At 38.1% G+C, this 14,593-nt stretch overlaps 1 protein-coding gene across 1 annotated transcript; it reads right to left on the minus strand.

The window, feature by feature from the left end:
- Positions 1-428: 428 nt before the first annotated feature.
- ndufa10 (NADH:ubiquinone oxidoreductase subunit A10) lies at positions 429-7,102 on the minus strand. Its single transcript, XM_044366554.1, has 10 exons — positions 6,921-7,102; positions 4,273-4,441; positions 3,658-3,873; positions 3,372-3,458; positions 3,111-3,232; positions 2,767-2,846; positions 2,370-2,424; positions 2,198-2,283; positions 1,650-1,758; positions 429-659 (listed from the first exon to the last, which is right to left on the minus strand). Exons 1-10 carry the CDS (start codon positions 6,993-6,995, stop codon positions 591-593), a joined length of 1,068 nt encoding a protein of 355 aa, XP_044222489.1. The 5' UTR covers positions 6,996-7,102; the 3' UTR covers positions 429-590.
- Between the last annotated feature and the right edge of the window lie 7,491 nt (positions 7,103-14,593).

A 14,593-nucleotide genomic window follows, 5' to 3' on the forward strand; every position in this document is an offset into this window, starting at 1 on the left:
AAGAGCCTCCTGCAGCAAAGGCAAACACAAACTAATCATCGCTCTCAGAGGGGAGGTTGAGCCCAGCCTCAGAATAAAACTCAAATCAGAGATATGGAACACTAGGATCTTCTACTAAACAAGTAGACCTAACAGAGCAAACAGGTTGTTGAGATTGCTGAGAGGCTGGGAGCACATGACTGGAAGGGACATTTTGAAATGAAGGCATCTATAATAAAGTAAAAAAAAAAAAATTAAAAAAAATCAAATTACACTCACCATCAGAACAAAAATTAGTATGTTGCAATTTATTGGCTTATTTATATGTATTTCACTCTCTATGGTAAATATGTGTGTGTGTGTGTGTGTGTGTGTGTGTGTGTGTGTGTGTGTGTGTGAAATATGTATATGATCATATCTGGATGCAGAGTTAGAACAAAAGACAAGACTTTAATAGATTTGAATTTTATTTTTTTTTAATACATATTATTTAGGATGTACAACAGAGGACAAGTGGAACGAACACGGACGAGAAGTCCACAGTTCACCCAGGGAGTTTATCAGCCAATGACGAGGGTTGATTCAGATTCATTAACCACATGTGGACTCATTCACTTCAGCCAGATGTATTTGTCTCCAACATCTGCATTATAACCAGCGGCATACTTCTTCCCAGGGAGCTAAAATGAAAACCAAGACTGACAATTAAACTAAAAGAAAAAAAGACTGCACATTCAAACCAGCAGGCATGCACATAATAACCTCTAACAAGAACAGCTTAGGCTTTGTGGAAAGTTTTCATTCATTTATCTCAATGAATTCAAATTAACTGCTATTAAAATGTACAACAGAAGCTGCAATACATCAGCGTTGCAAATGTCCTTGCATGACTTTGTCAGCTCAAACATGCTGAGGGAGATGATGCTACCACGTGTCACAGTTCTCATTCTCTCCACTGAGATCCAGGCTCAGAACAAAATGTCAGGTCACAGCCTCCTGTAGCATTATGCAGCCAGATTTTTACAGCAGGGGGGAGACAAAAGTCTCCAGTCAATAAACAGAAAAGGTCAGACCCAAATGTTTCCCTGCAAGACTGATACCACAAGCCTTGTAGCATATTCCACATCTGGCATTTGCCGTCTTGTAACTATGGAGTCATTCAATATTTCAGCGGAGAAAAAAAATTAGATCCATCAGGCTGACAGTACTGCACAGCCTTCACATTACAAAGGGTAGAACAATAAAAAGTATTTAATTATAAAGAGAACAGTAAGGATTTAGACGAAGGCTCCAGCTTTTCATTAAGTGCTCAACACAATAAATAATAAGAAACTATTTCTCCTGCAGCTTAATGAGACACTGCAGTTAACAACATTAGGGATGTGCTGAGCTGATCTCCAAGATCATTAGGGCAAATTAACTTTTTTCTGTATTGAATATAAACAGCCTGATCTGTGACCCTTTATATCTCCATTATAACTAAAATGGAGCATGTAAATAAGCAGCAGTGCTCTCTTTATGTCTATTTCAACATTTCTCAGATGCATCATAGTGGAGAGAGAGAGAGAGAGAGACAAAGAGAGAGAGAGCTGAGGAATGACATGCAACAAAAAAAAAAAAGGTCGCTGGCAAGACCAGCTAATAAGAACGAACATGTTGTGTCTACATACCGATTTATAGGCATAGAATTTTTCATCATAATCATGGGCCCCGATTGTTATCTCTGGCAGAAACCTTGGTATGTGGGTCAGGGATGCCACCCTCTGTTTGTCTTCCACGCTGTAAAGAGACAGAAATACAATCAAATTAGAGCAGAGTGTTGAAAACCCAGCATGATGGCTAATACTGGAGTCCAAAAGACGAGCACACAGGCATCAATTTATCTTATCCATATTCTTCATGAAACTTTTATTGTATTCTCTATTGCGTGTATATGACCAGCACTTTAATGTTTTTAATAGTCTTATTGTGTTCATGTTTTTATGCTTTTCTTGCAGGGAAAATAAAAGTCTGAACTGAACAGAAGTGAAAATCAAAACAAATGTGCCTTTTCTGTTCTTCGTGTGATTCCCTTCAGGTACTTTGCATATTTATCCATAATGACTACAACAATCAGAGGCAGCGGTTGTGATACTTTTGTGGAAATTTGACTTTTGCAGATCTTCCTGTGTAATTTGCATTTCAATGTGGAAACGCAGAACGGCAATCAACAACTCACAGCATCCTCATGTGGTGGTAGGTGACATCATCCTGCTCCAGCCAAGGTCCTTTTTCAAACTTCAAGTACTCGATGTCCTCTGCCACCTGTGGATACGACGTTATGAGTGAGCTTTCTACAAAAACAGTTACAAGATTTGTATTTAACGAGCTGCCGTTCATTTGAGTCTTACTCTTTCAACATCTTGTGCTTGGGTTGAATCGTAAGCGAGCAGTTCTGACGTTTCGCTGAAAGAAAGACACAAACTTTGGTTCGAGCACTTCAGGTGTGATAAGATGAAGAGTCTACAGATGCGTTACAGTTCTGTTAGGCTGTAATTAGGCTCCAGATTTGAGCTAAATGATAACATGATGTCAGCATGATGCTCTCAATGGCGATGTTAACAAGCTGGTGTGTTGCTAATTAGCCTTTAAACAGTGCCAACATGGCTAAAAATAACCACAAACTGGCAAAGTTAGTTTTTAATGTCGCGTTACATATGAACCATGTTTGAATCATATGTAATTTGCGAATGGTGAGAGATCTAATACACCACCATACATTTACCATCCATATGTTCACCTGCTTACCTGATTTTGGGCAGGAAAGACTTCTTGTAGCAATCCTCGATGCTCTTCAGATACATCAAGGGCACGTTCTGAAGATAGGACTGGGAATACAGAGATTCCATTTTAATCAATGACTAATGCTAAGCCTAAAAAGCCTGATTAAAACATCCCACTTTACACCATCCTTTTAATATCAACATTTCATTTGGATTAAGGTGGTTTTCATTTGGATTAGGCTGTTGTTCCAACTGAAAATGGTAATGACCTTTGTTCAAAGTTAGTTAATGAACGAGACTGAAATACCAGAAATCAGTATCCTACAATGAAGACAGTATCCCGTGGTGTCTCTGTGTGCGTTCCCCTACCTTGCCGCTCTGTTTCAGCCTCTTCTGCACCTCCTCAGCTGGCAGGTCCACATAAATGACAAGGTGTGGGGGCAGGAACTCACAGATACTGATGTCTTTGATCTCATTGTAGTGCTGCACACCTGCAAGCCACAGGAGAGAGAAAAACTTATCAAGACAATTGCTTTCATGGTTGTGTTTCATATGTACTATTTTTAAGTGGCCGGTTAATTTAATACCCTTTGGCGCCATCTTTGATGTTAATGACATATTTATACTCACACTCCTTCCTGATGTAGCCTTGTTTCATCATGGCCTCCAGAAAGACCATGTCACTGAAGGGGGATCGCTCCAGGATCACTCCTTGGCCTTAAAACACAGAAGATCAGGATGAAGATGAGTGACAGAAAACATGGGAGGTTAGGGTGTCATTAATGTAAGTGGCGTTTTTAAAACGTGTCTGCATTAGTTTGGACTTATCCTGATCTCACGCTGTGGTTGCCCTTTGTTAGCTGAGAAAAGGAAACTACAGTGAACCTCTGTGCGTTCCCCTCAGAGCGTGCGATACCTGTGGTGAGCAGGTGTTCAATGGCGTCAGCGTACTGGAGCAGCCTCATGGTGTACATCCACAGCTGCAGCCTGTAGCTGTTTCCATCAGCAGCTTTGGGGTTTGTGTAGAACTTCTCCAGGCTGCACATCCCATTGAAGTCAACAGAGAGGGGTTCCTTCTCTGCTGTCATCTTGTCCAAGTAGAAAGTATCGGGCTCAGGCATGTAGTGCATCCCTGCAGATACAGAAACAGAAGTTATTACTCCAAGTGAAATAACAACCGAGAATATTTCCAAAAATGTCAGAGTATGTCTTCAGTACAGTTAGTAGAGTGTGACCATTGATTGTTTGGCTCTTTTTTTTTTTTTTTTTTTTTTTCTTTTAGATTAGAGTACTGCAGACAAATCAATATGGGCATATCAGCCATCAGACATGTCTAAGCTGTAAGTTAATGTTAAAACAAATGTTGGCTGATACATCGTTGCCAGAATTTTACAATATCGGCACTGGTCATTTTAGCCTCTAAATGTCTTCATTCATCTACTTTATGATGATAAACCGGTGGAAATCACAGGTTGGTTGAGTGTATCCTGGTGACAACTCTAATGAAGGTTGCTTGCAGTCAGATAGTTACCCAGCTTGTCAGCCAGATTCTGGGCCAGCGCTCCTTTCCCTGAGGCCAGGTTGCCATCCACAGAGATGATTTTGCTGTAATGGTTAAACCGTGGCGTCGTCCTCTCGCCCAGCGCGTAGGCCCACCAGCCATACCGTAGGCTTCTCACTGAGCTTGTGTGAACACCTGCCTGGATGACAAAAAGAGCATACTTTAAGAATAAACAGGTGTTAACACAGACGTGACTAAGGGATACACAGCGTAATGGGCTTTGTTGTTTTATCATTCTTTCTGTCAAAACTGACCTGTTGTGACAAAGAGCAAACTTGTATTTGCAGTATATCATCTGGCAGTTTATTAGTTACAATTATCTAAAACTAAAGCAATCTAATGCAACAGCACTGCAACAAATCTTACCTTTAAGGATTTATAATGTTCAATTTTTGTTTAAACTGTTTTAGTGATGTTCTGATTCAACTTCATGGCCAATTTGGAAGCTGTAGTTTGTGGTGCTGTTGAATTATACTTCACTTTAATGAAATGTTTCTAATATTTTGTCTAACCGGTAGTTAGGTGTGCCTAATAAACTGACAGCTGAATGTACATTTGTCTGTGATGATGAAAGCTTTGTTGTACGTGCGTTGCTCCGTGATTCAGTCACATTCTGTAAAAATATTGGATTTAAACGTTGATTTCAACAAACATTTTATTGTTCCGGTGTTTCAGTTTAGCAAGTGACACTGTTAACTGGCGAATCTCAGCCAAATGCGTCGTAGTTCTCGTAATAATGGCAGCTGTTGAAAACACTAACAGAACACATAGGTGTCCTCCTAAAAGCCTTAAATTCTCTTAAATTGAATGTTCTACACAGTAGGCTATATGTTCCTCTGGTCCTTTTTGTCTTATATTATGTAAATTCACATTTCTTCACTGATTTTTCTGAAATTAATAGTTTTAAATGTTAGCTTGTCAAGAGTAGCTAGAGGAAACACTGAATGTTGTTGCAGTACCCTCACTGATGGCAGGCTGGTCAAACTGTGTGACATCACAGTTTATACAATATTTAGCCACAAACTGAACATACTGTGTGTACGAAATAACAAAGCAGGTTAACTGGTTGAATATGGGCCACTATCGGATTGAGAATAATTGTATAACATCCAAAAACAAGCTATAGATGCACTGCCAACTTATAGGCTACATTTTGTTTTCCACATTATAACAAACATTACAAGAGGTGAATGCTTCTTGCTGAGCACAATTTAACTTGCATAAATGGTTAGTGTAGATAATAAAAACAGATAAGTAGCCTGATATAAGCTACTTATCCTAAGCATCTCACTCCTCATGCCTAAAGCTAACCAATAAAGGCAATGAGTACCAGTCAATCAGAGGAAGAATTGTTATGTATGTTACCAATATCAAATTCAACGCATAGATTATTCAGTGATATGAAAGCCACAGCTGGCCCAGGCTGGCTAACTCACTATAGACCAGGAATTGTAGTAGTCTTGCTAAAGTTAGCACTGTACAAACAAAAATAGTTAGACATCTGAACGTTATACTAGTAGCTAGTATACTCTGCTAACATTAAAAGATAACGTAGTTAGCTAGCAAACTAAATGCTGTGACAGGGTGTGCTGTAGGGTGATTTTGTGCCATTACATTTCACTTGGCTAACATTAAATGTTCTTGTTCTCATGTTGGCATTATACTTGTTGGCCAAACAAGAGCAGCATGATTAATTCTTCCAGGATTGCTAGTTTGCTATTATGTCTTCCACAGTTTTAAATCCCATTTGTGTGGCTACAGAATTACTGTAGTTAACATTACAATTAATTATTTTCCGAATGAACCTCCTGCAATATTTACTCATAATTGAGCAGTCTGGATTATCATTATGGGCGTCAGGAAAATGAGAGAAATAAGGTCTTATATCTTGGTAAATGTAAGTAGCTATGTAGGCTATGTAATAAAAGGCTGAGCTAGATCGCTTGCTTTACATCTATCAGAAAATGACATTTGCTACTATATACACTTATAGTGTACCATATATATGTGCATCATAAAAAGTATTGCAATTTTTTGTTTACATTCATTTATTTATTTATTTATCATGTGTATTGTATTATATCAGTAAGAGGCGAAGACATGTATTTGGTTCATACACATGAACTTGAGGGTGTATAAGCCTATATTGAGTAGAATTACAGGAAATCCCGTTTAAATATTGGGGCAGGACCCCCAGATCCCCTGCCAAATTTATGTCCCCACCAGTTTCCAAATCAAACCTACCCTTGCGTATGAGATTATATGCTGACATGCAACACACCGTTTGGACAACAGTTAAAAAAACAGGCTTTGACACACTTTGCACTGGGAGTCACAGAGAACCGTTCAGGTGACAAATGGAGCTGACGACATCTAAACTGACTGATAGTGGTTGGAACCTGCATATACAACATATCTTGACTAGGAACATTATGTATACGTCAATAACATAATCAAACATTTACTTGGCTGTCCTCTCGACTGCCAATAACATTATAAACAACTTTACAAACAATCCGGACCAACTGTGATGCTAGCTGGCTAGTTAGCTAGTTAGCTTGCCCTTGTGAAGTTGAAGGAGAAATAAAGACCCGTGTTCCTGCGTGTTCTCTGCGTACCTTCTGTACAGCATTCACAGCTTTGAGAGCACTTGTTCCCGTCGGGATGATCAGCCGGATCCCCCTCAGGGCCATGCTGAACTGTCCTCCAAAAACCCTCCGACCTGACCTGAGAAATGGAGATATCACAAATCACCGCAACCTAGCGGCTCAAAAATACGTCAGAGGTAGGGCCATTAGCTAGTGTTGTCTCATACAATATACGTCAGCTGGTGTCTAGTCACTGCCTGACTGTTTTTCTTTTTCTTTTTTTTTTTCCTTTTTTTAATTAAGCTCATTTTAATTGACAAGAACAGGCAATATTTCTATGGGAATTGGTCACAAAAACTTAATGGTTTGATTCATTGATTCATTGTTTATAAAGATATATATATACAGTGTATAGTTTGAGCAAATCCCATTAAAAACTGACTTTAGCAGACATTTTTTCTTCAGTATATATTATGAACCAATGCCTCTGAACACTGTTTTATTATTAAACAGTGCTCTTATTTTTGTATTTTTCTTTACTACCTCATGTATTTTCAGTAATTATGGCACAGTATGATGTACATGCATTGCACAAAATTATCGATAATAATAACAACACATTGCAGTTTTAAAAACATGATAGAGGAAAATAATGAATTACATTTTTCAAAACAACCAATTTTAATTTCAACCCCTTCTGCGATGTCCAAATAACTCCAGAGACACTGAAAACAAATATGTTCTCTTTTTCAAACAGGGTGCTATGAATTTATCAAGATTATAGAAATCTGAATACCATTTTAAAATAATACAAAAATCTGTATAATCAAAATAGATCTGGAGACATGTTGTTGTAGTTTTCTTGTGTTGAAAAAAAATCAAAATAAATTTAGCATAATCTTGTGAGAAACTTTCTTATCCTCATTCATTATCAATTATTTGTATAACATACAACATAATCGATTTTAGATATATAAGGCAGGTTATCAATTCCTGATTAACTGCAAATTATCCAAGTTAAAGAATGCATAAGACTGACTACAGTTACTCTCAGAAAATCTTGGATTGTGATCATACACTTCACTTTCACTGTTAATATTATACACTCTCTTCATATCATTATCCCACTGAGTGCCCACTTACACTACAACAATGTAAGATCCATGCTTCGTGTGTCTCTGTCTTTTCACCTACAGATGGCAGTATTTATTTGTTTTAAATAAATCTGCCTCAGCACTGATGACAGAGAATAACAGGCATCTATTCATAAAAATGTTTTCATTGCAATGTAACCAACTGCAGTGGAAAAGTAGACCGGAATACAAATTGTTAGCAGAAACAACTAAACAGTTAGCAGAAACAACTAAAAGTTGCAACACTGGCTGGAATCAGGTTAATGAAACAGATGGGATTAGCAATTTTACTATGTCTGTTTCCCTACAAGCAACATTAATAGCTTCAAACACTACACAGACTGTTAGACAAATGTCTTGCTGAACTTAAAAGTGCTGTTTTGTGTGGAAAAAAATGTATGTTTTTGTATGTGATGGTGTGAATAGTGCATTACCCTGCCAGATACAAACACAGTGTGTATCTGGGAGAGGTAATGCCCCCTGATGTCACCCTTTGTGGAACCTGAAGTAATAACCTTGTTTTTTTCTTTTGTTACTGCAGTCTTAAATCTAGTAATACATCAAAGGAAAAATCCTAGATGTTCAGTTTTGTACATGTTTCTGATTCAGCATGAAAATATGTTTTTGTTAGGAATCTTCATCATCTGGGCTGGAATTTACATAATGTTTGTCTAGCATCTATTTATAAAAATGTTCTCACTGCAATGTAACCAACTGCAGTGGGAAAAGTAGACTGGAATACAAATTGTCCCCTTTTTCGGCAGGGTCTTTCATCTCCACAGTTAGCAGAAACAACTAAAAGTTGTAACGAAACAGATGGGATTGACAGTCTTACTACAGTATATCTGTTTTCCTACGAGCAGCATGAAAATATGTTTTTGTTAGGAATCTTCACGATCTGGACTGGAATTTGCACAATGTGTATCTAAACAATGCTGGAAATCTCATCATGTCTTTGTAGTACGGAAATGACTCAGTAATCATCTGTTTCTCTTTCAAAGTTTGATTTCTTAATGAGAGAAATAACTTCACAAATATGCAGTTACCTTCTGTTATGATTAGGCTCATCTTTGCCTGCACTTACTTTACTTTTCTCCCACAGCTACTAGGTTACAATGTTCACACCTGAATACTTTACATAACACCTCAAGCTCGTAAGGATATACGTGTGACTCACTGGTTGTTTCCTCTGTAGGCTAGGAAACCATCAATGTAAACACAACTGACAATCAACTACACCACTTCATACTTCATGGTCAGTGGGAGCACCAGTGTTTCAGCTGTGTACAGTCAACTTTGCATGTAACAAACCCACTAGCAGATCTAAGCTTCAATTACATTAGTGTGGGAACTGTCCAGAACACCAACAATAATCAGTTATCTATACCTCTGCAGCCATTCCTGTTTCCCAGCTTTTCCTCTGATACCTCTTCCTCCCTAAATTTTGAGAAACACACACCTTGGATGCAGCATTGTGTTCTAGTTTCCAACTTTTTCCTCTATTTGAGTTGTAAAACATTTTAGATTTGACATGTTAGATAATTATACACACAGTTCTCACAATGTAGTTGTACCTCTAGGAATAAAAGTCTATAGCCCCCTAGAGGCTGCAATGTTTATTACACCTACAAACATACAACCACTGGATGGTGTGGCTGTTTCTCTATGGCTAATATAGGTGGAGTTAAACAGTAAACAGCTACCTTGTCTCCTCAAAAATGACATTTATATACTACTAATTTGCAACAGGAAATTATTTTTAGAGACAAACGTAATGCTAGCCGAATTACAGCAATATAATGAAGGTATACGCAAAACGTTCACTTGTTTTGCCTACAGTATCCACTTATGGCAACTAAAGCATGATTTTTTTATTTAGGAAACTCAAAGCACTTAGCTAAGGTTTGGTATTTTTGAATATATAATCTAAACTGCGATCTTTCCCTAATCCTAAGCAAAGGGTTTCTGTAGCCTACACCTAACCACACACAGGCAGGACACAGAAGGCCCTATTCTTTGTACCATCCTCCCCAACCATCTGTCTATGACTTCTGTGTGGTACAAGAATATAATGAAGACAGTGCTGGTAAAATGACTTTAATAGACGACATAGCAGTTTAGAAAGACGTTGTAACATGTAGAGAAAGGCAGCAATACTGTGAAGGACGTGTGTGCAAGTAATGGATCTTTGAAGCCAACATTGAGAGATGAATTCAATCAACACACACATTCATACACACATATAAAAACATACAACACATACACACAGTTACAGTGACCACACTTCCCCGTGTACACATCCTGACACACAAAGACACACACACCCACAGGAACCAGAGTAATTAGTCAACAGTAAAACAACAATACTCCACATTCAGGTCTCACGGCTAAAGCCCTGTGAGGCCAGCTGAGGGGTTTGGCAAATCTATCTCTGCCAAATTTCCCCTGGTTTTACAGCAGGTTTTATTTCTCTGCTCTGCAGTTTGGGCTGGCTTTAACAGCGCCAACAGGGAGGAGGTTTGCCTGCAATTGTTTATAATTAAAACAACTCAAAAGCATAGCAACAAAACTAGTAGCCTACATTTTCTGCTTTATTCTACACCTGCCTTAAACTGTACAAGGAACGCTATATGCTTCATCTTGATCCATCTGTGATTATGAAACACACTTTTCGAACAGTATATGTATTATTGTTATTGTTTACACTTACAACACTGCCTGCCTCATGTTTCTTTGTGAGACAACCCGTGCTCTACCCCCGTACTGTACAGTGTTTCTGATTGTGAATTGCATCTGTAGTGTATTTCACATTTGAAAAAAAAATGATTGTGTGAGTTTTCTAATCTAAAATTGGCAGAAGTGATGCAAAGTTGCAGCTTGATTGATGTTATTTCTTGCATACTTACTTACCAAAAAAAAGGGCACTTTTAATGTTGATACATGTAATATTATTAATAAAGTGTTAATGTGGAATACACTGTTTGTCTAGCTACAACAGCTTGTGTTGAAAATGTCTGAAAGTGAATAAAACAGGTAAAAACAGTAGCATTTTTAACATAAAACCTCTTTGCAACCGTTTTCCGTCAACCTGTTTAAACAGTATGTTTTTACAACATTTTGCAACAACCTTGAGATCTGAGTTGCATTGACCTTGGCAAGACGTATCAAAACATTTTTTTTAAATGTAAATGGGGCATTGAAGTTCCTGTTGAACAGTTTGACTGTGAGTGACATAAAGTAGTACTTTGTTTGGCACCACTAGATGCCACTAAATTCCACACTCTGCACCTTTAAGTTTTTAGTTTTTGTCTCATAAAATGTGTCAAAGACAACACAATGTTGTTATTAACAGCCAAGGGGGGCAATGTGAACCTCTGAATGCATTATACCCTCCTTGTGACTCTCTCATTACAACACCACTTAAATTCTGCTCTACTTTTTTCTGACAGCACAGTCTTCCCTCTAGCTGTCCACCAAATACACAGAAGTAACTTTCATACCTAGCAAATAACATCATGCTTGAAACTCTCCGACCACACACGTGCAAATGAACAGAAACCGTGACATTCACAGGGTGCATTGTACAACTTGATGTTCATTTTAATGGCACTGTGGTTGAGGGTGTAATAGAGCTGAGTTACATCTCACTGTGCTTTTAAACTGCCCTCCTGTCCTTCACACGCGATTCTTCCCTTCCCAGAGGGCAGCAGTCCTGCTTCTTGTCAAGCCTCTGCCTGTTTGAAAAGGACTCTGCAGTTCAGAGAGTGCTGTGGCCAACAAAATGTCACATGGAGATGCAGAGATGTCTACATTTTCACCCATGCCTTCAGCTGCAGCATCAAATCTCACTGAGGCCCATTTCCACCCCCAAAATAAATACACTTATGAAGTTTGGAAAGCAAAAAATAAAACTCTCATGAGTATCTATATGATCGTCAGGCAGAATTAAAACTTAAATCAATCTTAGTCTGTCATGGTTTTGATTTAAGTCAAAATAAGGACTTTATATCTAAGATTTATGACGTTATACTTGAAAAGTAAAGAATATTGAAATTATGAAATACACCTTTTTTTTACTTTTACTGCATTCATCCAGGCCAGGTTTTCTGAGCATGGGTGGTATTAATTTAACAAGGTCCTGTTTAATACTCACACTTTCATGCTAATTATGAATTATTAAGTCTAAATATAAAATAGTAACTCGTAATTACTACCCAATAGGTGGAAATTATAATATCTCATAACTACTGCCTAGTAGGTCAAAATAATCAATTATAACACAATATACAGTCAAAATGAAGTCATAAATTTGACTAAGTCATCAATATGACATACTAAGTAATAATTTTGACATGGATACTTTAATTTTGTCACATGAGAATTTCTATTCTTACCATCCCTAATTCTTCACCTGTTTTTATTTTTCTGGTGGGAATGGGCTTTCATAAGTCTTCATTCAAAATGAACAAAGAAAGAGAATTACACATGTTACATGGGAGTGTCCAGCTTTTAAATCTTCATCTCTGAGCGGAACAGACCCCGGGACAAGACTGAACTGTTCAAATGAAGAAATCAAAGCAGTTAAAAAAAACATTGTTGTAATAAGTTTTAAGGGAGTTATGCAGTGGGTGGAGAACCAAAAAAGGCAGCTAAATGAAAACCGCTGCTGGGTGGAATAAAACATTGCTCTAAAGTTAGTGTGAAATTGAGACATTAAGCCTGGTGTTGATGGTCATGCACCGGTGGCTGTCACACAGGAATGCACCACGGCCAAATAAACAGGCACACAGAGTGGATTAAACCCATGGGAACCATAGCTCAACACTCACCAGCAACCACACGCCGAATTCTGTGGTGCGGCAGCTGCCATATTCCCATTTCCCATCTTCTTCAGTCCTTTGCTGCTTTGTTATCCAGCTCCATGCAGAGGTCTCCGTCACCAGCATGTGGGCACAGTGGTTAACTTTATAGCTCAGGAGAGTGGAAATGTCAGTAAACAAGACATTTCAGGAAATATATCAGCATACTTTTGCATCACAGTCATAATGACTGGTATCTTAAGGTTCAGTGTTACAGATGGAGGTTTTACTGCAGACTTTTTCTCCACCATCCAAACTGCTCCAAAACTGATCTTAGCTTGTAACTTTATGTAATGTGATTTGCAGTGACTGTAATTTCATAATAAGACTACTGCATCACTGAAAAAAGTAATGTGATTACAAGAAGAACCTGTTACACTTTAATGCATTACCACAACACTGCTGATAAATGCCCATGTAAATGTTGAATGATCAGTGGCATACAGAGTGGGAAAAATGACAAAGTGCTTGTATTAAATCATTATAAGAAAAAATGTATTTTTAACAACCTGGGCTATATTCTCACAGTTTAGGCCATCATTTAGTTACGGTCCCATTTGATCCACCTGCTTCTGTTACAGAGATATGGGACTCTCCACGCTATACAAAAGAGTCCAAAACCAGTAATTAAACAGGTCCACAGTTTAGCCAACAAACAAACAAACAACTCCACAGTTTAACCAATTACAAACAAACATGTAAAAACAAACAAATCATGTCCAGACTGCCAATTAAATTTACCCACTGTTTATAAAAAAGAGAAAAGAATGTAACTGTGACGCTGCATATGTCCTTTGTAGATTGTTGATACACATGACCTGAGGGAAAAGAGTATCCTTTCTCAGAGACAGAGACATGGAAGAGCTTCCATGTCAAAGCCTTCACCTCAGGCGCCGTTCAGTCAAACTCAGCTGTCAAAGATGTACTGAAAACACCATATGTATATATGTATATATAGATATACTGTAAAGTGTCAGATGAAAGAGGTACTTTTAGCTTGAAGTTGTTCGCCATGCATTTGTGTCTCATACAGATACAAATGTAGAAACAGTGCATGGTCTAGTAGTTTATAGCAACACAAACAAACAAAATCCTGCCTGTAAACACTCACCGAAGTAAGCGAAAAGAAAAGCCACCCATTTTGTCAACTGTGCATCAAATCTAACATTTAGACCTGAACTCATTTAGATGTGACACCAAAGTAAAATGGAAAAATACATGTCGTACGTGTTGAAATAATGTGAGTGCAACATGCAGTCAGGATTTTACACAATGTCAGTGTGTCATGATTACAAATAAAAGTGCTTTCTTTTGTGCTATTAAGGAAATAGAGTCTAGTATTATAACAAGTGACAAACTTCAAGCAAGGAATGTGAAGATGACAGACAGCTGTTGTGAAGAAGTACAGTGTGCCCAAGATAAATACTGTTGTTTAGAGAGGAACAATAGAGAAAGCTTAGAGTGTGAATGGTCTCCATGAGAACTGCTAGCAACGTGTCCTAGCTGTCAATGATGTGTGCTGAGGTGATGTGATAAAAACCACCTTTGCAAAAAACTCATGTTAAATGTTAGGAGGCGGATTTTCCAGTAACTCTTGTAGAAGAAGATTTTAGCAGCAAAGCTAATGTGGGTTGCTGTTCAGTCTGCGGCTCTTGTGTTGTGTAGCAGGATGCGATCAGGCTCAGTGTGACCGTCTGCTCTGCCTATGAAA

This window comes from Thunnus albacares, chromosome 11 (genome assembly GCF_914725855.1).
Source record: "Thunnus albacares chromosome 11, fThuAlb1.1, whole genome shotgun sequence".
Lineage (NCBI taxonomy): Eukaryota > Metazoa > Chordata > Actinopteri > Scombriformes > Scombridae > Thunnus > Thunnus albacares.